General features: G+C 45.7%; 1 protein-coding gene across 1 annotated transcript in view; it reads left to right on the top strand.

Moving 5' to 3' along the window:
* Positions 1–15,321: 15,321 nt before the first annotated feature.
* Positions 15,322–26,459, top strand: part of Ggta1 (glycoprotein alpha-galactosyltransferase 1 (inactive)) — a 28,673-nt gene continuing 17,535 nt past the window's right edge. Inside the window, exons 1-2 of the mRNA XM_042678674.1 lie at positions 15,322–15,407; positions 23,935–24,023. Coding sequence (XP_042534608.1) covers positions 23,944–24,023 — 80 coding nt within the window. The 5' untranslated portion in view covers positions 15,322–15,407; positions 23,935–23,943. The remainder of the gene's footprint in view (positions 15,408–23,934; positions 24,024–26,459) is intronic.

Below are 26,459 nucleotides of genomic sequence, written 5' to 3'. Positions count from 1 at the left end.
AAATACGTTTATCTGGGAATTGGAACCCACGTCCTGTCTTCCTAATATCAGCCTGATAAATACGTTTATCTGGGAATTGGAACCCATGTCCTGTCCTCCTAATTTCAACACGGCCTCTATGGAGGGGGCTATATGGCTAATGGTGGAGCTGGACATAGGACAGGGTAGGGAATCAGGGCTGCAATCCTTGAGCCAGGTATGGGGGAGATCTTATCCCCACTCTCTTTGTTTCAGTGTCTTTAGTGACGCCCAGCATGGACTACATTTGGGCAACTTCCTCTCTCTCTAATCACGCTATGAAGACATGTATTTCAGAAGAATATGGCATTTTACTTACATGACCACAGGTACCCCTCTCCCAGTAATCCTACAAACTGGCCCTTTTCCCATTGGTTAGAGACATCAGAACCCTGAAGGACAGAGTCTAAGGACACTGTGATATATGGAGTGGGAGATTTAGGAGATTTGTTTCAGCTCCCCCAAACCTTCCCAGAGAATTCTGCTGTCTGTCCTTGAGCCAGCCGAGAACCGAGCAGGCAGCCAGCGGCCAGGCACGGTGGACCTCAGTGTCTGGGAACGGAGGGCACCCTGGCAGACAGACCCTCTGGCTGTCCTTTAAGTCAATATTCTTTAAATGTTGATTCAACATTTACCTTCAGTTGAAGGTGTTAGAGGAAACTTTACAATGAATACAAATGGTGAGACTCTTCTGGCGTCTGAATTCCACACGGAAGCAGAAGGGTCAGCAATTCACTGACAAAGTCACTTTTTCAGCTGCAGTGAGTTAATGTCCTGGGGGGCGGGGTGGAGGGAAGAAAGAAAGAGAAAGAAAGAAAGAAAAGAACAAACATCACACTGGCCATTGCCCACTCATCTGTAACTTCTCTTTTTCTCTTTGGTTTGTGGTTGAATCTTTCCAGGCCAGACAGCTTCTGGGATGGCTCATGAGAAGATTTCTTTGGTTCTGTTTTTATTCAAAGTTTATTTAAATAGAGATGAGAATGACAAGTCTTTCAAAAAGAAGATCACTCTGCCTGTCACTTGTTTTGACTGAGCAGCTTAGAGCATATTTTAGTTAGCATCCTTGAATTTGGCTTTTTCTCTTAAGAACAGGAATATTAGTTGCATTTATATGTAAGATCAACAATGGATTTGGAGCGTGTCAGAGAATGAGCAGATTTATTTAATTAAAGACAATTCTGCCTCATTACAAAAGATACTCTTATTGGAGAGAGGGAGACAGGATGAACTGATCATTTTTCTATCATCTCCTTTTACAGTGTTCACTAATAAGTACTATGTGACTCCAATTTGGGCAAATATTTTTAAAGTATGGCAAAAAAATACATAACACAATTAAAAAATTACGTTATTACTAGCGTCTGAACTAAGTACCTCATCCCTCTCCTTAGTTTTTTTGCTCAAGGCTGATGTTCTACCACTTCAGATGCTCCTCTACTTCTAGCTTTTTTTTTTTTCTCCTAGTTTTTCCTCCTCAGGGTCTGGGTACTGTCGCCGAGCTTCTGCTCAAGGGTAGTACTCTACCATGTGAGCCACAGCACCACTTGAGGCTTTTTCTGCTTATGTGGTTCTGAGGAATCGAACCCAGGACTTCAGGCATGCTAGGCAAGCACTCTACCACTGAGCCACGTTCCCAACCCTAACTTTTAGCTTTTTAAAAATAATTTTTAATTGTTTCCATAAAGGTGATGTTATAGTTATATAAATCAGGTGAGGAGTACATTTCTTTTTGGACAGTGTCACCCCTTCCCTTGCTCTCTCCCAGTTTTTCTCTCCCGTCCCGTCCATGAGTTGTACAGTTCGTTTTCCACATAGTGTCTAGTGAGGGTCCCACTGCTGCATTTATTCATTCTTTGTCCCTCAATTTTTGTGCCCTCTCTTACCCTCCTTAAGACGGACAAATGAACAAACAAGACAGGCTCATGCCTATAATCCTAGCTACTCAGAAGGCTGAGATTTGAGGATCACGCTTAAAGCAAGACAGGGCAGGAGTGTCCATGAGACTCTTTTCTCCAATTAACCACCAGAAAACTGGAAGTGGCACTGTGGCTCAAGTGGTAGAGCGCTTGCCTTGATCTGAAGAGCTCAGGGACAGCAACCAGGCCCAGAGTTCAAGACCCATGACTAACCAAAAAAAAAAAAAAAAAAGAGTATCAGAGTTGTGTGCCCAGGCTAGCTTTGAATCAGGATCCTCAGATCTCAGCCTCCTGCATAGCTAGGATTATAGGCACTCAGCTGTGTAACACAGAATTTACCACCTGAAGTTTACAATTTAGTAGTATTTAAGTATACTTATCATGTTTCAATCATCACCACTATTTATCTCCACAATTTTCCTCTCATTCCAAAAAGAAACTCTATGTCAATATAGCAGTAACTTCCTGTTCTTCCCTCTCCCCTATTCCCGGTTCAAGACACTTTTCTGCTTTCTGACTGTATAATGTTGATGACTCCAGGCACCCCATATAAGGGGAATCATACAAAATGTGCCCTTATGTCTGGCTTATTTCTCTTAATATAATGACTTTCAGGTTTATCCATGTTGTAGCATGCATCAGAATTTCCTAAGAATAGTTCCCTGCATGTGTATGCCACATTGTGTTTATACGTTTATCTATCCCAAGCATATTTTTGAGTTGGCTTTACCTTTCTGCTGCTATGAACATGGGTGTACAAATACCTCTGAATCCTATCCTTTTATTCTTTTGGGTTTATAAGTAATGCTGAATTGCTGAATCACATGGCAAGTCTATGTTTATTTATGCATTTATTACTGAGGATTCAACTCAGAGCCTCCCACTTTATGTTAACTTTTTGAGGAACCATCATACTTGACCAGTATTTTTTATGTATCAGTTCTACGTGCAATTTAATATCTTGCTTAATAACTTCCTTGCTTATTCTTTCACAAGATTATTTTCAAAAATATTGTGTATTATTAGGTGCCAGTGGCTCATGCCACTGAGATCTGACTGAGGATCAGGATTCAAAGCCAGACAGGGCAGGAAGGGCTGTGAGATTTCATCTCCAATTAGTTAGCAAAATACCAGACTAAAGGCATGGGTCGAGTAGTGGACCACTAGCCATAAGCAAGATAGTTGAGTGAGAGTGTGAGCCCCTGAGTTCAAGCCCTGGTATTGGCATAGACACACACACACACACACACACACACACACGACTGTGTAGTAAGAATTACACAATTGCTAAGCTATATTTTTAATCTATATGTTGACTTTGGGGTCAGAGCAAAATATATTAACTTATGGCAATGAAATAAACAATTAGCTTCTGATAATAGCTTCATACTCAAGTAAACCTAACAAATGAAAGTCATTGACTTCAAGGAGTTCTTTCAATTTCTCCTTGACAATTCTTGGGGCTCACCCAATTCAGCATTTTGAAACTATTTTTTAAAGCCAAGAAACCCTTCCTGCCAACAAAATAGCACAAGGAAACATGATATATGATAGCAGAGAAGATAAACAAGACAATGGTGTGAAGGATGGATGGTATTAGAGTCCTGATTTCTGGGCCTCCTACTTCCTCTCTCCAAGGTCTCTGAGGGTTGTCAGGAAGATTGGGGGGAAGTCTTGGAAACAGTTTAAAAAAACACCAGGCTTTCATTTGAAAGAAAGGGTGCATAACTTGAGAGAGACTTATCTGAGGTCGAATTCATTCATTCACTCATGATTTTGAACACATAACACCTACTACATGCACCTTAGAATCATTTAGAGTTAAATGCAGGCTAGCTGGAGGTGCATACTTGCAATCCCTGTACTTGGGAGGCTGAGGCAGGATGGTCAGGAGTTTGAGGTGACTGTTGACACACTCTGGGGAAGGAGTCCTAAGAACTGCCTGGGAGTGGGAGGAGGCATGACAGGTGGCCTCAGTCAATACAGACAGCGATGGGCCTTGTATACATGGAACCCTGGCATGCTGTGCACCCTTAATAAAGAGTTGCATGTGGGGCTGGGAAGGTGGCTCAGTGGTAGAGCGCTTGCCTTGCATGCATGAGGCCCTGGGTTCGATTCCTCAGCACCACATAAGCAGAAAAATCCAGAAGTGGTGCTGTGGCTCAAGTGGTAGAGTGCTAGCCTTGAGCTGAAGAGGTGAGGGACAGTGCCCAGGACCAGAGTTTAGGCCCCATGACCAGCAAAAAAAAAAAAAAAAAGAGTTGCATGTGCTGTAGCTGTTGCTATTACAATGGATTGCTACTATTATTGTGATGATCATATGAGATTCAGAGCTTTGCTCAGAAGGAGTTAAATCTGGTTGGTTTTCTTTTTTGCTTTATGGTGGCACCAGGATTTGAACTCAAGATCTCATGTTTGTTAGGCAGGTGCTCTACTGCTGAGCCATATCTTTAGCCCATAATTTGGAATGTGAGACATGTAAAAATGATAGTACTTAAGGGGAGAGTGAAAAAATTCAGAAGAGAAGCTCTAAGGAGGAGGGCCAGCAGAAGCTCAGGAAGTGTGGAGTTGCAGCTGGTTACAAGAGAACGGTGTGAGAATTAAGATGCCATGCTAGCCAGACTTGAATTCATTCTGGCTTTGACCTTTAGCCATGTGAGCATGGGCAAAGGATATCATCTCTCCTCTCTCTCTCCCTCTCTCCCTCTCTCTCTCTCTCTCTTTCTCTCTCTCTCTGCCTCAAGGTCAGTCTGGGCAACATAGAGAGACCTGTATTAAAATCCAAATTCTTTGAGTTATCAGAAGGATCAACAATAACATCTGTGAAGTGCCTTAGACTTGTAGGACAGGATAATGGAATCTGCTTTGTAGGAATGGTGTGGGTTCCATACCTGATCCTGGGGCTTGAACTCAGGACCTGGGCGCTATCCCTGAAGTTTTTTGCTCAAAGCTAGTGCTTTACTACTTGAGGCACAGCTCCACTTCCATCTTTTTGGTGGTTAATTGGAGACAAGTGTGTCATGAACTTTCCAGCCCAGGCTGCCTTTGAACTGTTGATCCTCAGATGTCAGCCTGTTCATTAGCTGGGATTACAGGAGTAAGCCACCAGTGCACAGCTTCTCTTTTCTTCAAGTTGGTTATCTCAGGTATTTTGCCACAGTGACACAAAATTAATATACCCTCACCTGTGGGGCCTAATGACTAATCTTCCTACTTCCTAGGGAAGAGAGGCCAGAGAAGACACATTGAACTGTTAGAATTCCTTTTCTATTGAGCCCAGTGTTCTCATCCTGTATACTTTACATTAGAAAAATGTCCTGGACTCCATTTTTCTTAGTGATAGAGAATTCTCACCAAATAGGAGGGGATAAGTTTCATTAGAAAGAAGGCAATTAATATGTAAACACTCTCCTGCTCTCTGAGGTGGCCAGTTTAGCAGTCAGGATGAGTTATGTTAGGCTTCTGTAACAAACAGCCCTGAGATCTTTGAGCCCAAGACAAAAGATTAGGTTTTTTGTTTTTGTTTTGCCAGTCCTGGGGCTTGAACTCAAGACCTGGCAGCGTCCTTGAGCTTTTTTTGCTCAATGCTGGCACTCTACCATTTGAACCACAGCGCCATCTCTGACCCTTTCTGTTCATGTGGTACTGAGGAATTGAACCCAGGGCTTCATGCATACTAGGCAAGCACTCTACCACAAAGCCACATTTCCTGCCCAGGATTAGGTTTATTATTCCAGTGAATTCCAGCACATTGGATCATCTGGGGGCTGCACTCCCTGCTCAAGGAGCTAGGATGATGCAGCAGTCACTCTTTGCAACGTGCTCTGTGGAACAAAGCTTGAGAGCCATAGACAGTCTTGTACAGGCAACTTAGTGCTTAGACCCCCTCCCATCAGTCAGAATAGTCACATGGCCTTCCCCAAGCAACCACAAAGGGCCAGGAAATGGAATCCCACCATGAACGAGAGCTGGGACTATCTGGTTGAACAATACTAAAAATTACCCCTTGGGTTCCCTTTCGTGCCTAGCTTGCTGACGTCAACTCAGGCAGCCAAGGTACCTGCCTGGGTCCCACAGACAAAGCAGCCTGTAAGTTTTCCATTGTGGGTGCTTTAAAAACCACACAGAGAAGTAAAACCCCAAACCACTTCTCAGCCCTGAGTGCTAAGCACAGGAACGGAAAGACACCACAGAGCGGTCTGCCGCCATCTTCAGAGGAACAAAAGACCAACGCTCAGTGAAGGAGGTAACTAGGAAGGGGACACATAGTACCTGCTCAGAGCTCAAGCCCCCTTAAGGAAGCTATACACTCATAGCGGGAGGGCAGAGCAATGGATGGAGCTTGAGCGACTCTCAGATGGCCTTGCTTTGTTACTGAGCTGTTTTATATTCTGCAGGGGTGATGATGGTCTTTCTGAACACAACCCCTCCTCCACCCTCTGTTCCTGTGTCACTGATGGCGATGCTCACTTATTCCTGGTGGCTTTCTGTGCCATCAATCAGTAGACCCCAAACCATTCAGTGCTGGCAATGTGGCCAACACTGGGCAGAGGTTGCCAGGGCTTTCGCAGGCATAATTGAGAAGAAGGCTCAGGAAGAAGATGGCTGGTGACCCCCCCCTCTCCCCATCCCCTTCCCTCCCTCCCCCCGCCCCCCAGCCTCTTCCCTCAGCTCAGTGATTTCCTGTGTTATGAGTAAGAGGCATCTTGTCTCACATAGACGTTGGAAGCCTGGGTGCCAGGCCCAGGCAGCGGCTTCATTTCATTGCTGAGTGGCCTGGATAAGTCATTTCCTTTCTGCTATGCCTCCAAGTTTTGTTGTTGTTTGGTTGTTTTGTTTTTGCCTGAAAATGGTGAAGCTCAGAAGTCAGGGAAGTAACCTGCTAGAGGTAGAGGCCTGCAAGACTGTTTCTGAGTCTTCCAAAAGTCTGTGGACTTTTGGACTTTCAGACTCTGGCTTATACCTGTAATCCTAGCACTCGTAGGAGGATCTCAAGTTCCAGTCTGGGCTCCAACAAAACGACAACTACACACACACACACACACACACACCACACCACACACACATCACACACTTTTAAATTCAATTCCAGGTGGTCTAAGCTGGATGCTTTGAGGATGCTTAAAGAAGACTTTATTCAGCGTGAGTTGACTGAAATCATTTTTACATGAAATGACGTTGTGATTTATTTGTCCTTCAGACTGGCACTTTTTCAAGAAGAAAAGGCAGGACTAAAATAACCTGTTAACTGACCCTGGGGAAAGTTCTATGGTCACCCTGATTTTTGAGGGGTTGCTCTGAGTGAGCTTCACTGCTATGATTGTAAGGTGAGGGAAGAAGCCCTTTCTACCAGGAGAGGCTGCTGAGGAGAGGAGAGACACAATGGCAGAAACAGGGACAGGAAGAAAACAAAAGATGAGTCCACTAGGAAGCAGGGTAGGGAGGACAGAGGCAGGGACTTCCAGCAGCTCATACCATTGAGCCCTCTACCTGGGGCCAAGCCGGGATGGGGCAGCGATGGGCAGGAGCTGAGACCTGCATGTGTATTTGGTGGCTGGGTGCATGTGTTCCTGCCTCCAGGATTGGAAGCAGACAGTGAGTGGGTGGGACTCAGTTCAGGGCCTGAAGTAGACTTGGTCCCAGTGGTGAGGACATAAATGTACCCAGTGTCTGTGGGTGGAAGTGGTGCTGGTGGGCAAGGTACTCCCAAAGTGTGGCAGGGAATGGAGCCTTATCTCCAGGGAACTGCTATGTTGATAGCACTCACGTGGATAGAGATGGGGAGCTACAACTCTGATCTTGTTCATGTTTCTGAACCTTTGAGCCTCAGTTGCCCTGTCTGGGAAATGGGAGAGTGCCCACTGACTGTAGTAAAGGTTCAATAAGATGACAATATATAAACAAATGATAGGCTTTGTTATTATTAATAGTGGGCTGAGGGGCTGGGCTCAGCCACACACTGCACTGATGTCTATCATTCAGTCAGAATAGTCTAGGAGTGACACAGGTGGTGTGGTCCCTGTCCCTAGGAGGCTTTAAACAGAGAAAGGCTGTCTGGCACGAATGCTGTAAATAGGGTAATGCTCCCCCCTCGAACTTGGGAGGGAACTGGGCTAGTGGCACCCTCAGAGAGTGGATGGAGAGTGAGAGACTTAAACCCAAGTACTTCTTTATTCCTCTTGGGGCACCTAGAAGTCTGTGCCGTTGGCAGCCAGTAGAATGGCCCTGGGCCAACAAGGCCAGGACTGGGAGTTGGTATCTGCCTCAGAGAGAATAACTAAAAACACAAGGAAAGGCCAGATTTTCACTTCTTTCCCACAGAACCTCCCCAGCCCCCCACCACACACATATGTACTTTGGCCGAGGGAGGAAGAAGACGGATTCTTTAAAGCTCAATTCTCTGCATTTCTGACAGCAGTCAGATACACAAAGCCTAAGATTCTATTCACCTGCCACTCAGGTGCCCCCACAGAGTGCCCATCCCCTACCCAAAGGCCCAGGCTGGCTTTCCTGCAGCATATTCTGTAGTGCTAGGGAATCAACTGCCTTAAGTGCTGGGGTTCTTAAACCTGGCTGTGCATGGAGAGGGGTGTGCTGCGATGGAAATGCACAAGGAGAAGCACTAGTCTCCCCTTTTCACCCCACAGCATGGGGAGTAGGAATGAAACAGGCACAGACAGGCTGCTGCCTGGGGCCTAAAGCCAAGCAGGGACAGAACTGGAGTTCAGTTCCTACACCTGCCCAGGCCCTCCTCTAAGCAACACAGGATTATGGCACTCCTCAAGATCCTCAGACAGCTGCCTGCAGGTTATCCTGTCACCCTCACACCCAGCTTGATAGCAGCACCCACCCAGGCACACAGCTGTGGTTCTCTTCTCCCTCCCAGAGCCAGCTGGGGCCAAATAGGAGTCAGATGAGAGCACTGGGCAGAGACAGGCTGAGTCTAACTTGGACTCCATGTAACTTACCACCCTCAAAGCCCTCCGACTTGTGAGGTATTTTGACAATACCTGGCATTCTCTGACCTTTGTGTTGCCCTGGTCCTGATTCTCTTGCCTTTTCTTTGTGAGATCCCCACCCCCCCACTTCCCTCCAATCCTCCCCCTTTGTAAAAAAAAAAAAAAATCACACCTGCTCAGTCTGAATCACTCCAGCTCCCCCTTTGCCTACACACTGGAATCCCCAAACCAGCCTCTGGCTGGGGACATTCACTGTCCATTCTCCAATGACTTCCTCCGACTCCACACATGTAAAACAGAACCCACCAACTCCCCGACCCCAGACCTTCACTCTCTTTTCTCAGTCAGTGGGCAACACCATCTGCTGCCTACTGAAACTAGAAACCTGGGAGCAAGCTTAGAGGACAGCTTTGCAGACTGAAGTAGATGCCCACACCATCTGGGGACCTGGTTCACATGGAGGTTCTGGGGCCCAGCTAGGACATTTTGGTTTGGTGGTGCTAGGGTGGTGCCCAAGGATCTATGTCTTTTTCGTGGTCCACGTTTACCAGAACTCCCCTCAGCCCACTGCTCACCCAGTAACATCACGGTTGCTGCCCTTTCTTTTTTTATTTTTCATTGTGGAAATACTGTCCAGAGGGGTTACAATGACATGGGCAAGATAATGAGTACATTTCTTTTTTTTTTTTTTGTCGGTCGTGGGGCTTGAACTCTGGGCCTGGGCGCTGTCCCTCAGCTCAAGGCGAGCGCTCTACCACTTGAGCTACAGCGCCACTTCCGGTTTTCTGGTGGTTTATTGGAGATAGGAGTCTCAGGGTCTCTCCTGCCCGGGCTGGCTTTGAACCGCAATCCTCAGATCTCAGCCTCCTGAGTAGCTAGATAACAGGCGTGAGCCACCAGTGCCCGGCATGAGTACATTTCTTATCAAGCATTGTAGCCTCCTCCTTTGTTTCCCTTCCCATCCCTTCCCATCCTCCCCCAGCCCTCCCACCCAATCCTCCTCCCCCCCCCCCAACCAAAGTGGTAAAGTTCGTTTTCCACATAACGACTTGTACATCTCATTGTTGCAATGAGTCCACCTGTATCCCTAGTTAAACATTTGTTTTTTCCCTTCCCCTCCACAAATGATACCAACATCAAATACAGTGAAAGCAGGGGTTATGCCGTGGGGGAGGGTTGCTGCCCTTTCTAAAAAGAGTTCCTGTGTTTTGAATGCTCAAAGCCCAGCCCTTGAAATGGACAAGCTTCTACAAATTCTTAACCAGTGCCAGGTGCTTTCACATGAGTACAAAACGCAGAAGCATCTGTCTACAGAGTTTTGCTATTGTGGCAAAGGAGGAAATGTATAACACACATAAATAAGCAGCCGAAAGTTAAACTGTAAGCTTTAAATTGGTGAATGTCTCACCAAGAAGGGGACCTTCATGCAAAAGTTTGTGAGAGAATTTATTTCACAGAATCCAAGGGTCACAGGGTGCCACTTCCTTCTTAATTCTCTCCAACCACTTCTTTAGTTTATCTTCTAGCTCCTGCCATTGGCTTCAGGAGTTTTTCACCTCCTGACTAGCCTCTAGGGAGAGATTTTTTCTCTCTCTCCTACTCACTCTTACCTGACAACTGAAAATGGATACCATTCAATGACCCTCCTCAGTTTTGAAGAGACTCAGGGTCGGATTCTGAGGGGCTCTTTATCTTCTACCTCCCATCCCCCACTGTGCCCTCCCACCCACTTCATGGCTCTAGGCTATAACCCCTCAGCTTTCTGTTCCCCTCTGTCCCCTGAGATCATCAACCCACCCATCCTTGTCTCCTTCCCCTTTGTTCAGAAGAGCATCAACCTTCTGCCCTCCCTTAGTGCCTAGGATGACCCCACATGGGGCTTGTCTGGGAGCCTTCAGCACTGTCCTCTGCCTTTGAGTCTGGTTTTGTGTCTGCACTGGCTTCCATGGCCACTGAATACTGCAGGAGTAGTTTTCTTTTCTTTTTTTTTTTTTTTCCAGTCCCCTCTAGCCAACACCTTTGCTCTAGCCCTTCCTAGACAAATATCTTAAAAGATGTCTTTCAGCTATCTGATGTCACTTTCTCATCCGATGCTTGTTCCTGGGTGCAGTGTTTGGTGCCAGCTACACCTAGGAGCCTTTGCTCAAGCTGCTGGTGCCAAGCCTGCCCTGGGAAGGAGCTTCGTTTCTTCCTACTTAGCTGTCTTCTCCTTCATCCCTCTCCCAGAAAAATCCTGGTCAAACAGATGTGCTATGAGAATCTATCCACTTTCCTCCTTTTCAGGAACACCTCCTTGTTTCCCTGAGCTGTGAACTCTGTCATTGTACCTAGGGTTCAGCCTCATGGTTAGTTCCATAGAGGTTGCAGGCTCTCAGCCAATGAGTATTGGTTAATTGTCACTAGTGGCAATTCCCCCAAGGAAATTGGAAGCCAGACATAGAAGACACATTATGGCCTAGAGTGACAGGTGACAACAGAGGTAGCTTGACTTTGGATGCCACCAAAAACCCCAAGGATTGCCAGCTACCACTAGAATGCAGGAAAAGAAGCTTGGAACAGATGCTCTCTCTGCCACACCAGAAAGAAACCAATTATCTCCAGCAGTGTGATATATATGTCAAGTCACCTAGAACAATTTAGGGAATGTATGCATTTTGGGTACCTCTGTCTGCCTGTCTACCATTCCTCATCTCTACTCTATACCAGGCCCTGGGTAAACACTACTACCCAGAGACTTTGTGGCAGATCCGGTATCACTACTTCTTTTGAGGATCTTGGCAGGGGAGGGGAAGAAGGGACAAGATGGAAACCTGCACATCACCCCAAGCTCCAAGTACAGAGAGACAAACAACCTCCCAGGGCTTGTGGAAATTCAGGGAAGAACTCAACTCAGGCAGAAAGTAGGTCTGCAAGTTTTGAAGGCTGCACAGTTATCAGCCAGGTTTGCAGAGCAAGTGAGAACAGGCCCTTTGCAGCCACCAAACCTGTGCATCTCTGCCAAGCCCTCGCCACCCAGAAAACAACAAATCAAAGAGCCACAGGAACCTAGGGCACCCTGGGAATGCTTTGCTTCAACTATGATGGTGTCTTGGTGCTGAGCTGGGAGCCAAGGCTCCCACGGGGAAAAGGACCTGTCTTAAGGCCCTGTGGTCTGTGGAACTGTCACTGGCCTTGTAAGTACTTGGTTGGGACTCTTTTCTGCCCAAGTTGTATTCCTACTATTGTTCGGAACTTTTTTTCCCTCAAATTCTCCCCCTACAAATGAGCTACCTTTATAGGCTCTGTAGTGACTTCCCAGCTACCCTGGGTGGGTGGGAGAATTCAGCAGGACTGCTTTCCTTAGTCAGCTTCCCAGGTGTTCACGTCTTTTCCTGACCCTGGCTGCATTCTGGGGTAGGAGTAAGGTTCCCCATGAACCATGCCAGAGTCTGTCTCAAGAAGTTGTCTTCCCTCCCCTCTTTGCTTTGCTATTGAGATGCCTCAAGAAGTTCCTAGTAGTACCTACAGTCAGAACTGCCCAAGAGGCAGAGCCGGAACAGCCATGTGCCAGCATCGGTGCTCACTACCAGCCTATTTAGCAGCCCTCAGCCAACCTGAGAGGTAGATAGGGCTTTGTAATTATCCCATTACTCAGCGCAGGAAACCAAGCACGCTGCTTTATCACTGGCAAGCATTGGCAGGCATGTCTTTTATGCCCTCCCTAAACACTATTTGAGATTAAGCAAATGATGATAATTTGCAAGCATTATTTGCCAAGGACACTTAATCCTCCTGTTTCCAAAGAAGTGAGCAGGGTGGCACTCTTGACCTTCATGTTTCCCATGGGAGTGACCTGGGATGCAAAGGCAGCCTTTGCCACACTAGTGCTATAGCGGATCTCACCCTGACGCAGAGGCCCTGGCACTCTATTCAGAATGTGGAAGGTGGCATGCACGGAATGCAGGCTGCCACTGGATAGATCCAGAGGCTCCTCTGGCTGGCATGATGAGCTTCCCCATTCCAGCCCTGGCAGCATCTGCACTTTGATCAGCTGCTGAAGTCTGTAGCCCAGGGCTATTCGTTATGCCTTGTTGCCTCTCTGTGAAGGAATGACCACAATGTTACTCCTTTGAGAGTTCCAGAATGGTGTGTGTCTGGGATGGAGGAATCCTCTAGATTCTAGTGTCTCTAGAAGTTATACCTTCTGGCTGGGTACTGGTGGTTCACTCTTGTGATCCTAGCTACTCAGGAGGCTGAGATCTGAGGATTGTGGTTCAAAAAGCCAGCCCTCGCAGGAAAGTCTCTGAGACTCTGATCTGGAGGTAAGCACCAAAAGAGCCAGAAGTAGAGCTGTGGTTAAAGTGGTAGAGCACTAGTCTTGGGGAAAGTGTAAAAAAAAAAGCTCAGGGTTCAGGCCCTAGGACTGGCACACGTGTGCATGCGTACACACACACACACACACACACACACACACACACACACAGAAGTTGCACTTTCTGTCTTGCAGGTTTGCAAGTGGTCTGCCAGAGAGCTTAATCAGTCTGGAAAGCCTTATTATTTTGGAGGGCCCCAGGTAAGAAAGGCAGCACAGGACCTACCAGGGAAATGTCCCAGCAGGTGACCTTGTATAAGGTGAAAAGAGTGAAGAGCCACTTTCTGGGAGACCCTGAGGGTCTCCTGAGATAAAGAAAGAGGGACTATTTTGTAAACTGTAAAGTGGGTGTGTGATCAATAGAAATGATCAGTGTTGTTCATTGAGAGGCCCTGGGAAGAGCTGGGTGTGTGGCTCAGTGCTAGAGGCTCCGTACTTGGCGTGCAGGATACCCTGGGGTCTGTCTCCAGCATCCTCCAATAGTCCCTGTTTATCTCAAGCCCCTCAGATTCCAATCCATTCTCTCTCCCTTCCATGCTGACCATAGGTCCAGATTCCTAGGCTCTTAATACAGCAGACCAAGGGGTTCAGCACATAAGATTGGGATGGGCAATCCAAGAGAAGAAAAGGCAGAGACCATCCATGGTCTATGGGCTTTTGAAGCCATAGGGGAGACAGGATGCTTCCAAAACACACAGCTGCTGGCTGGTTTAAAGGTTTTTTTGATTAGTTTTGTTTTTTTAATCCTTAATACCTGTCTGGAAAAGGTCTGTTGGTGAGGCATTTTCACACAGTGGACAGGTCCATGTAACCACTGCCCAGGGCAGAGCATACCAAGCCCCTTCTCCAGTTTCTACCACCCTTAGGGAAAATACCTGCCCGATGCCTAACACCATACATTTAATTTTGCTTGCTTCTGAACTCATCCAGTATATATGGTCCTGGTATCCATTTCTTGGGTATAGAGCTAGGAGTGGAATGACAGTATCACAATGTGTATGTTTTTGAAGGTTGTAGGTAGGATTTCGGGGAGTCTCTTGGGAAGGGCTTCCAGACTCTAAGGGTTGTTTTAATCAACTTGCTCAGGACTTCAGAAAAGGAAACTGCGAAACTTCCTTCTGAGAACAGGAGGAAGAAACTAGATTCATAGCGGAGCAACCCAAGGGTCAGTCCTTGATTCCTTCCTGTCCAGCTTTGTCGTCTGAGTCTGCGGTTCCTGTACTTAGTGGCCATGTCTACTTGGGCAGGATGAAGCAAGGAGCTTAGAGTATTGCCTCCTCCCGTCTTGAGCCAAAGCCCTCTTGTTCTGTTGTGTGTAGTAGGGCATCTGAGAATGACTTCATTTGCTGTTTGGAAAAGTTTTGGCTTTTTATTTCTAGCTTGAAAATCCACTGCTCCCAAGTCTCCTCCAGTGGGACGATTCTATTTTGGGATCCGAGGGCGGGCGGGTATGGGAAGGGCTGAGCATTGTTCAGACCAGGAGCACAGTGGGCCACGGTGACCTTTTAAAGTTTTTACAGGACGGTTTGCTATGAGATCTCATAGCACTCTAAAAATACAATGTGCCAGCAAAACTTAGCAGGTCCAAACCCTCAAGGGTATAGAGGAGGGGCTCTAGAGACTTTGAAAAGTCTTGAGTACTCTCAAGAGTGCCTAACCCGTCCACCGCTGGTTTGGGGGGTGTTAAAAAAAAACAAAAACACATCATTGTCTGTTCCTGAGAGCTGTCACTTGAGGTTGTAGAGGTCCCAAATGGTTCCAGGTTTTCCTAAGGAGCAGGTGACCTGTGTGGTTCATGTGTTCCTCTGCCGGGTAGTAGCCTACCCTCCAGTTTGGTCCTGTTAGTTTCATTTGGTGCAAGAAGCCAGCCATGGACTGTACTCAAGAGAACCAATTCAGCCTCGGCACGTAGCTTTGAGTCAACAGACCTGATAAACAGCCCATTTCCCGGGGTTGCAGGAACAGAGCTAGCGGCAGCTACAAGGGCTCTGTCTATCCACCCACCCCCTTCTTCCTGAAATAGCTGTTTATTCTTTTGACAGGAGCTGGAATTCAGCACCTTCCCTTCCTCTGAGCCCTGCCTGCTTCTGCAAAAAACAGAACTCAATAGAACTCTGTTGTTCTGTGTTTCGCTCTGGAGGAAAAGAAGCAAACAATGAGGTATGTGAAACGGTGACAGGATTTGCTTATGCCAGGCCAGGGTCACTGGCAACAGCAAGAGGCTGTCCAGTGGATCCATGCAGGGGAGGACCCCTGCTCTTCGCAAACTCCTTTCCAGATTCCCTCAATAGTTTTGGAAGGGGACAAAGGCCTTCTCTCCCCAGCCGTGGATCTGGAAGTGGAAGCTGTTAGGATCCTGGCTCAGGGACTTTTGCTGTAAGTCCTACTTTATTTTGCTTCCCTCTGGGGATCTCAGAGGGCTGCAGACTGGTCCATAGCTCTGGCTGGGGAGTTTTCTCTGCAGGGATCAATTAACAAGGGGCAGCATTGGGGCCTGAGGGTGGGCACTGTGGGTGCGTGCAGAGCCTTCTCAGCACATCACAATATTAGCCATGTTTCTTGCTTTGTGTCTTTTTTGGGAAAAAGAAAATCCTTGCACAGTGGCTTCTGGGTGAGACCACAAGGCAAAGCTATGGCGTTAGATTTCCTGAAAGGGATTCAAGAACAGGCACTACAAGATGTAACTCAGGGAACAGGTTGTTCCGTGTGTGATGGCTGGAGCAACAGTTAGCTGTGTATTTAGTCTGAGGCCTGGCTTGCATTTTCCTACGTCTGTGTTTACCCTGACCCTCATAATGAAAAACATAACTAGAAACAGACTTCCCTGCCTGTTTCTTCCGAAGAAGAGCATTTCTCTGTACCACACTTTGGAAGAGGTTTTTAGGATAATAAGACACTGTCCCTTCTTACCTCCTGTACTGCCCAAAGCCAAGACTGGGCTTGGCGGCCCCTGGGTTCTGCCAAGACTGGGTGTGCTTAGCCAGCTTAAGCCTACTACTCTCTTTCACTAAAGTTCAGTCTTAGCCAAAAAGCCAAGCTAAGGCCACCATACTGACCACTATGAGGGGTAAACCAATTATGTGAGGGAGGACACCCCATATCAGCACACAGGAAATGCCTGAGCTGGCAAAGGAGCTGAGCCAGGCAGACTCCCAGATGGTCCAAGGAAACCTGGCTTGTGGTGGCCCTGGCTAGTGTTTGGCTAGCTTTGGATAATCACGAACAACAAAAAGAGAGGACCCACGATGGAAATGTGAATGATGAATCCATGGATAAGCATGGGGTCATTAAAAGGGGTCAATGGCTCTGAATTCCAGTCCCACCATTTCATGCTGGTTTAAGTTGGGCTAGTGACTTAGCTTTTCGGAGCCTCCGTTTTCCTCACTGCTAATGGAGTGACTTCTCAGGATTGCTGAGATGGAATTGAGACTACTGGGAAAGGGTTTCAGTTGGTAATCAGGAAGGACTCCGGTACTGAGAGCTTCAAGTTGATGTAGGGGTGGGCCTTTTAAAGGAGAGTGTTAATGTTAGATATGAAACTGAATACCTAGACCATGAGCAGATATCACAGCAAATATGAAAACAGACAATTCTCCCAGGTATGACACAACCCAGAGAAGCTTAATAATAAAATGACTGATAAGCAACACAAAAATGAGTCAAGTTGTGCATAGCTGCCTTATGTACCTGCTATATTTTAGCTGCATACTCTATAATTGTCTCTTTATCTTAATGGTCTAGTATACTTTTCAACAGAAGGGGAAAACAACCAGGTTAAGTCCATTTTGCTTCAAACATAGTTAATCACAGTTGTTACTAGTGCTGCCACATCTGCAGAGCTTTGGCTTTTGCTCAGGTGGCTCCAGACAGATGCCCCAGAGAATTCAGTTCTCTGCTCCTTACTAGGCATAGACTATGCATGGATGGAAGGTGGGCCTGTGTCCTAGATGAAGGGGGCACTGGTGGTTGTAAAGCCTGGACCATCATGGCCCCTGAGCATGTTGCAGGGCTGTGTTCAGCTCCTTGTCCTTAGGTTCAAGGGGGAAGGTCCTGGGTGATGACCAGGGTCTTGGGCAGGCTGTTTCTGGCACCTGGGTGGGCATGTCAAGTTGAGTCATCCCCTGTTTCTGCCTGCAGTCCCAGGAAAGCCACCAGAGATCAACTAGGGTTTTTCTAAGCAGGTAGCACCCTTTACTGTAGGAAGCATTGGGGGTTTCCCACACCCACCAGTCAGAATCAGGCCCAGTCTTGCAAAGGGACCCATACAGCAAGGGACCCTGATGCAGGAGGCTTAGTAAACCTATATCATTTGATTATTATATCAAGGAAGGCCTAAAGGCCACCGCAGCAAGATGAGCTCCATGTTGCTAAGTGACTTGGCCGCAAACCCTGTGGTTGGAAAGCCTGCAGGAACATTTAAGTCCAAAAAGTCTTGTTTCACATACAAGGAGACTGAGGGCCTTAGAAAGCTTGATGCAGAAAGCCTGGGCTGACTGTAAGTCTCTTGTGAGGCTGGGCCTCAATCCCCTCTTCTGCCCGACAATTGTCCAAGGTGCCAGGCACATGTGTACAGCAGCTGGCTGCTCAGCTGTGCCTTTTCAGAGGTGGATCAGAGATGCTTCATCTCAACCGACAGTGGAGATGCGGGCTCCCCTTAGCTGCTTTGTGAGGTGCTTTCATGCACGAAGGAGGGTCTTCTAGTTCTGCTAGTTCTTCTACCCGGAATGCTGGATCTAAACCTTCTCATTCATAATCAAGGACATGGGAGATGAAGAGTGAAGCCTTGGGGCTGGGGATGCAGCTCAGTGGTAGAGTGCTGGTCTCGTAGGTGCAAGATTTCCTTCCCAGCTCTGCAAGGCAATAAAATAAATACACAAAAATTAAAAAGAAGCCGGGCACCAGTGGCTCATGCCTGTAATCCTAGCTACTCAAGAGGCTGAGATCTGAGGATTGTGGTTCAAAGCCAGCCCAGGCAGAAAAGGCTGTGAGATTCTTATCTCCAATAAACCATTCAGAAAACCAGAAGTGGCACAGTGGCTCAGGTGGTAGAGCACTAGGCTTGAGCTGAAGAGCTGAGGGACAGCATTCAGGCTCAGAGTTCAAGACCCATGACCGACAAATAAATAAATAAAAATAAAAAAGAAATAGAGTCTTGTCCAAAATATCCAACACTGGGTTTGTTGTCTTTCTGCTCTATTTTCCTTTGCAGTTCTTGTCACTATCTTTTTTTTTTTTTTGCCAGTCCTGGGACTTGAACTCGGGGCCTGTCCCTGAGTTTCCTTTTGCTCAAGGCTAGCACTCTACCACTTGAGGCACAGCGCCACTTCCAGCCTTCAAACGTGCTAGGCAAGCACTAAGCCACATTCCAAGCCCAATACTTGTCACCATCTTGGTGAGTCTCCATGGAAGCACCGTGGTGGTCTTCATCTTGGATCTAAGAAGTTGGTTTAGGTCTAAGAACTGACTGGTGCTAGATCCATGTTGAGAATGAACCCGTGCTGGAGTAAGACCAAAGTCCCACACAATTCCTCTTACTGATTGATCCACTCCACAAACGCATGGGGTGCGCCTACTGGGTGCTAGGGGGCCTGTGCCAGCCTGATCCATCACACTATGGCACAGGACTGAGGCCCATGCAGAGAAGGAACAGTTCCTCACAGAAGACGAGGGATTCAGGGGAAAGAGGGGCAGTGGAGGAGACAGAGGCAAGGAGGAGGGCTCCTAAGGTTGCTGGGGAGGTTTGGTTTCCTTTGCCACTGCTTTTACCCTGGCCTGCTCCCTGCCCTCAGAGATAATGGCTTTTCCAGGACCTCTGAGTATATAGCTATTCAGCTGAGAGGAGAAAACAGAATCCTCCAGTGTTCCTTCCAGAGAGGAACTCTGTTTGGAAGGGACACGTCTACTCCTCCCACTTGGGGCAAATCTGTATGGTTCTCTGATCAGGTGAGTATTGTTCTGAGTGAGATGGGCTGCAGGTGGCTAGGGAAGAATTAATTTATGGGCCACACATATAGAAAAATCTGTCTAACCTTCCAGGGAAATAACTGAGGAAAAGAGAGAGAGGGAAAAGGGAACAAGGAGCGTGGTATGACACTTTGCAGTATGACCCTGCCTGGGGAAATACCTGCACTGTCTGCACCAGGAGCATAAGTGCTTTCATCTGGGATCCTGTGCGGGAGCCAGGTTTACATGGCTGAGTATGGGTGTGACCGGGGACCCAGAGCAAATGGAGCCGTAGAGTTAGAAATGACAGGTATTAAGTCAGAGGCTTCTCAGAGATGGCGGGAAAACTATGTACCTGCACAACTCTGTGACTGTGGCTGGCCAAGGTAACTCAGGAGTGGGGTGAGGGAACATCATCAGAGTTTTACTCCCCTGATTAAAACAATGTGTTAGTATAATTCGGTGCTTTGCCCCTTGCAGGCATTTAAGTTTAAACCTATGTTTCTTTCCTGGTAGGTAAGGCACTCAGCCACCCATCTTTAGAATTATAGTTTTGAAAAAAACCCAAATACAGAAAGAAACATGCAGGAGGAGGACTTGTAGACTACAGTGTCTGCCAAATGCCTCGGTTTTGTTTTTCCAGAGAGAAAAATAAAATATTTGAAAAGACTCACTGGCCAGCTTCCTAAAAAACTTGGGATCTAGATTCTAGGAAGCGTGTGTATGCTTTTAGTGTTATGGTGCTAGGTCTTTGCTAAGGATGCCAGGTTGGCTCATTCAGACAGTTTCAAATGTAAGATTCACACCAGAGGGAAAGTTAACCACAGTCAAAGAAGAAGCAGGTTCAAGCCATCTATGAAGTCCAGAAAGAAATGGGCTCTGAGAATTACCTTTGATGTTAATTCCTAAAATTAATTTTTTTTTAAAAAGGGAAAAAAAGAAAATCACTAACACTTACATATTTGGGTAGATTAGGCAGAGCTAGGCCTGAGTTGGACTCTCTCTGATGGGAGCTTCACTGTTCTCTCTTGGGAGTGTTTTCACCTTTTCTGCATTTAATGAGCCTTCTGACTGAGAGACAATTTACTGGGGACCCTCAGCAGGTGGGGCTGACACAGCTGAAACTCCAGCCAGGCTTGCTTTTGCTTCTCAGCACGCTGAGGGTTTTGTAGCAGTGCCTGGGGCTTGATCAGAGAAAATAAAAACTTAGTCCCCCTTTTGAGCAGCCCTTAATCAGGCTGAGGCTCAGAACAGATGGATAAGCCTTTAGAGTCTACTCATTTGCATCTATTTGCACCTCATTGCATAATGTGTTCTTATTCCTGATCTGTCCCTGCTTTCCTTCAAATATGTTTTGAGCATTTGCTAAGCACCAGGCTCTGTGCTGTCTCCCTGGATCCTCTCAACGGCCCATTTTACGAACACCACTATTAAGAACTGTCATGTTTAAAATGCATTCTATGTCAAAACATAGTGATTTCCAGATAGTAAAATTCTTAAAACTCAATCTAGGAGTTTATAGACACCTCAAATTGACATTGGTTCAATATTGGCTTTTTATTGGTTCATAACAGCTCTCTCTCCAAGGAAGGGGGAATAGAGCGTCACAATTGAAAACCACTTTGGTTCCTTTACCCAAAATTGTGTTGAATAATAAAGGCAATATGAGAGAGATGTGGAAGAGGAGGTGATAAGACCTGAGACTGGAATAATCTAAGAACTTCTTTTTTGTTGTTGTTGGTGGTGGTCATGAGGCTTGAACTCTGGGCCTGGGTGCTGTCCCTCAGCTCTTCAGCTCAAGGCTAGTGCTATATCACTTGAGCCACTGTGACATTTACGGTTTTCTGCGTGGTTTATTGAAGAGTCTAATGGACTTTTCTGCCCGGGTTGGCTTTGAACCATGATCCTCAGATCTCAGCCTCCTCAGCTAGGATTACAGGTGTGAGCCATCGGCGCCCGGCTAAGAACTTCTTTTGAAAGAAGTTGGAAAAGACCCTCCATGCCCCCAGAAGGTAAAAATTTCAGTGTCAACTATATTTCAGTTACTCACTGAAAGGAAAGGAAGCTTTTTCTGCTAAGGATCATTTGGATATTAGAACATCATTATTAGTCATCAAAAATTACCAGTACAGCTAGGTCTAGGAGCTTACACCTATAATCCTACCTACTCAGGAGTCTGAGATCTTGAGGATGGCAGTTTGAAGCCAGCTGGCCAAGAAAGTATGGGGAGATTCTTATCTCCAATTAACCAGCAAATAAAGCCTGAAGTGGAACTGTGGCTCAAGTGGTAGAATGCCAGTCTTGAATGGAAAAACTACAATGCTTAGACCCTAAGTTCAAGCCCCAGGACTGGCACAAAAGAAAAAAAATCAATATAGGCAGATGGGCTGCTGGCAGCTGATGAGAAGCATGCGTTTCTGTGTCATCACATACCAAATGATTTCAGATGTTCCTCATTCCTTGGAAGGAGGGCAGTGGGGATCCAGGGTTGAATCAGGAAGCTCACTGACCACCTACCACAGACGGTTCCACAGTTCCACATGGAAACTCATATGTCTTATTCTCCAGCCACGTCCTCCTCTAACCTTTCTTATCTTCTCAGTAAATGCTTCAGATTTCACCCACTGAGGAGGCAAAATTCTGGCTTTGCTCCTCTCCCTCGTCCCTGATGCCAAAACCAGCAGCCACATCCTAACAACTCTTTCTACAAAGTAGATAAATCACTTAAATTTATTTTTCCCAGTAGACATAACACAAAAATTAAGCATATTAATGGGGTACCATGTAAGGTTTTGATACAATATATACCTTGCGTAATGTTTAAGTGAAACATATTTCTCGAGCATTTGTTTTAAATTTCCTATATGAAAACTTAGAAGATTCTTCTTGCTTTTTGAAATGTACAGTACAATATTGTTATCTGTAGTCCCCTGATAGTGCAATAATACAGCAGAATTCGTTGTTCCTATCTAATCATAGCCTAGTATCCATTATCAGCTTTCCCCATTCTTCTGTCTCTACCTCTTGCCTATTCTCTGGTAACCTTTTTTTTTTTGTGTCAGTTGTGGGGTTTGAACTATGGACCTGGGCGCTGTCCTTCAGCTCTTCAGCTCAAGGCAAACGCTCTATCACTTGAGCCACAGCGCCACTTCCAGTTTTCTAGTGTTTTATTGGGGATGAGTCTCACAGACTTTCCTGCCCCTGCTGCTTTGAACTTCGATCCTCAGATCTCAGCCTCCTGAGTAGCTAGGATTACAGGTACAAGCCACCAGCACCCAGATTGGTAAGCAGTTTTTAAGAGACCAACTTTTTTAGATTCCATGTGATTCAGATCATGCAGTTCTTATCTATGTCTGCCTCCAAAGTATAATTAGGTTGAACCTACCTCTAGCCATTTCTCTGTCTCCTTTTTAGCATAGGTCACTGTTCTGTATTTTTTTATTTTTTATTTATTTTTTTTGTCAGTTGTGGGGCTTGAACTCAGAGCCTGGGTGCTGTCCCTGAGCTTTTTCGCTCAAGGCTAATAGTGCTGTACTACTTTTGAGCCACAATGCCACTTCTGGTTTTCTAGTGGTTAAGAGTCTCACAGACTTTCCTGCCTGTCCTGGCTTTGAACCACAACCTTCAGCTCTCACCCTCCTGAGGAGCTAGGATTACAGGCATGAGCCACTGGCACTCTGTTCTGCGTTCTTTTATACAATGGTCAATCAGGTGGTCAAGGATGGACACAGGGAAGAGCCTCAGGAAAAGAAGCCAGGTTTATTATGCTAACAGGACTTCAATACAAGAGGCATGGCACAGTACGCAAGACCACATGGGAAAAGTCCTCAGGATCATCAAGAGAAGGAAGATGGGTAGTAGTGTTGGGGTGAGCGGGGCGGGGGGGGTGGGGAGGGAAGGATGAGGCCAGAAACCTAACTGGGGTTTTCATGAGAAAGACAAGGCATGGCAAAGGAACAGTTTAGAATTAGCTAGTTGGAATACTTTCGGCAGGCTCCAAGCTATATGGGTGATCTGTAGGTGTCTGGTATCTGGGCCTGGGATGATGAAAGCCAACATAATGCAACATAATCTTGCAGAATGTTTCATCTTTTTCACCTTTTGCTCATTCTTTGGTATTCAACTTTAATTTCCCTTCCACAGCAAGTCTTCCTTGACCACGAAACTGAAGAACTTCCCCACCCAATACTGCATCCCTTTCTATCACAATTTCATGAAGCAATGTAAAACTATCTGTATCCTTGAGTGCAGAGGGTTTGCTTGCTTGTGAATGTAGTGGGGGTAAACTGGGTGGGGCTGGGAAGTAGGCAAGACCTAGAGCATAAAGCACTAGAGTCATTTTCTCCTCTGAGCAGAGGACATGTAGCCAGTCACCCAAGGGCAGGAGATTCGGGAGTGGCTCCCCAAGGACACATGTCATAAGATAAGGTGATCTGAATCAGGAGTTCCTTGGAGTTCTGGGGACCCACTTACAGCTTTCCTGTATCTATGGTGGGTTGGGATCTTTTCTTGGCATCCTTCCCAACACAGGCAGCCTACTCTGCTAATTGAGTTTGCCTAATTTTGGCTGCTTATGCAATTAAAGGTAAAACACACTCCTCAGCTCTAATTCAATACTCATAATTTATCTCCTAGAGTGAACATGGGTAAGAAATATTTTTAAAAACCATCTCTTGCTCTGGATTTCATTTAATCTATTTTCCACCTCTTCTCTCCCCCACCCCCACTTTTTTTTTGCCTCTAGGAGAAAATAATGAATGTCAAAGGAAAAGTAATTCTGTCGATGCTGGTTGTCTCGACTGTGATTGTTGTGTTCTGGGAATATATCAACAGGTAATTATGGAACAAGATGGAATTATGTTGGTGGAAGTACTGCTTTAATTCCATTTCACTAATGTCAGCCAAGTTACCAAATTGAATTAAATCAGGATTAACAGAAACCATAAATAAGAATTTCCATCATTCTTGTATTCTTGAACCCCAGAATGCCTTTAAAAATCACCAGATTCTCCAAGTAATTTCTGGCTAATGAATTCATAATTCCTCTTATGTTCCTATTATCTTGATTTTAAATTTTTTTTTCCATTTTTGTAGTGGTAATCCAATACGAAAATCACCTTTTAGATATTTCTGACAGGAATTCCATGAGAAATCTATCCTGAGTTTTGCAATCAGTAAGATATTTGCAGAGTTTAAAGGAGCAGTTCAAGTTGTTGACTTTTGCTGGAAAAATACACATTGAATTGCTAGTGATTCATTTGTGCCTCGCTGAAATATTAGCTCTCTCTCTCTCTCTCTCTCAGCTTTTAAAAACAGAATGAATTAAATGTTTATGAATGATCAAACTCATCTGTAGATTCAACTATATGAGCCGCCTCTGTGCTTTCTGAAGAAATTCCAGTGCCTTAAAGATTACCACAGTAGAGGATTCTAGCCTAAAAGTCTCCACAGCCTGGCTTTGACTTAAGAGTCTACGGCAAAGCTTAGCTTTCAGCTTCAAGAAGTTCCTTGTATAACTGAATTGTACAAAACTGTCATGACACCATTAGTGAAATGTTTCAGTGGCCTGAATTCAAGGATGGTTGCCTAGATTAATATTTGAATATCTCTTTCTTTCTTTTTTTTGGGGGGGGGGGGAGGGTCTGGTCATGGGGCCTGAACTATGGGCCTGGGTGCTGTCCCTCAGCTCTTCAGCTCAAGGCTAGCGCTCTACCACTTGAGCCACAGCACCACTTCCAGCTTTTTTCTTTTTGCTTATGTGGTGCTGAGGAATAAAACCCAGGGCCTCATGCATGCAAGGCAAGCGCTCTACCATTGAGCCACCTTCCCAGCTCAATTTGAATATCTCTTTCAGTTCGTAAATTAATGAACCAGTTTGACTGTCTTGTCTACAAAAAAAAAAAAAAAAAAAAAGGAACTACACCTTTAGGTGCATTGATAGATAGCAGAGAAATCTGAAGAACACAGAACTAATTAGTCTTAAGGTGTGGCACATGTCTAACCACTTCTAGAATATTCTCATGTTTCATTCTGAATGACTAATTTTGAGAAAAACTTGACAAGCTAGTAGGTGACCAAGTTTTAAAAGTCTGAAAAGTAGGTCTTTAGAATTGAGGAAACTGGTTCAAAGAAGAGATGACTCAGATTTGGGGATAGGGACCCTAGAACTCCCTTTCACATGCAAGAGCTGAGGAAGCTCAGCTCAGCTCAGCATACCATAACAAGAGACCATACATTGTGTAACTTTTAACAACAGAAATTTATTTATCACAGTTCCAGAGGCTGGGGAATTCAAGATCAAAGTACCAGCTGATTTGATTCCCACGTGATGGCTCTTTACTTGGCTTGCAAATGGCATTTTCTCCCCCTATGCACACATGACAGAGAGCAAGCAAGTTTTAGTCTCTTTCTAATAAGGTCACTAATTCCATCATGGGATCCCACCCTCATAACCTCATTTAAAACCTAATAACCTCCCAGAGGCCCCACCTCCAATTACCGTAACTTGAGCAACAGGACTTCAACATACAAAATTTGGAGGGGTGGGATTCAAACATTCGCTCTTTAACAGGCAGCAGTAGCAGCAGCATCTGCTCAGAGGACAACACAGCACAGGATACTTTGGCAAATGAAGGAATAACTAGCAGTCAGGTGTATCCTCAAGAGGAAGTGCACTTTGGGATTCCTACCTGGAGTTGGAATGCTTTTTAGATAGCCTTCAAGCTTTGAACCTGAACAACACTCGATTACATAACTTTGGTGATTAGGGTTGTAACCACAGCTGTACCTCCATATTCTGAGTGGTCCAAAATATGGGAGCCAAAGTTTCAAATGTGCATATTGGTATCTACCTCTTAGGAAGAGGGTTATTTTTCAGTGCTGGGTGTGCTTGCTGTTTATGAATGGTCATCAATGGCCCTTCTGAGCCATTGTCTTATACCCAGATTCTGCATTCTCTTGTATGCAGAATCACTTTATTGTCTGTAAGAGGCCTCAAAGAGAGCAAGCAGCTTTTGCCACTTTTACAGGCTAGCCTTGGGGAAGCCTGAGATGAGCTGAGGACACTGACCTTCACCACAAACTCAAAAAGATTTAAAAATAAGTCGAACACATGTACCAATTAGTAACTTGAAGAAATTTGGTCAATAAGGCACTTAAAAATATGTTATCAAGGATAGCATTCAATTTGAGACTGGTTGAAAAAAAAACAAAAACCTTAGCATTTTAGAGCTGGAGAAAATGTAACTATTTTAAGAAAATGACAGTGGT

The sequence above is a fragment of the Dipodomys spectabilis genome, unplaced genomic scaffold (genome assembly GCF_019054845.1).
Source record: "Dipodomys spectabilis isolate Male_0828 unplaced genomic scaffold, ASM1905484v1 ptg000046l, whole genome shotgun sequence".
Taxonomy (NCBI): domain Eukaryota; kingdom Metazoa; phylum Chordata; class Mammalia; order Rodentia; family Heteromyidae; genus Dipodomys; species Dipodomys spectabilis.
Note: the sequence above shows the minus strand (reverse complement) of the source record. Positions and strands in the feature narration are given on the sequence as shown.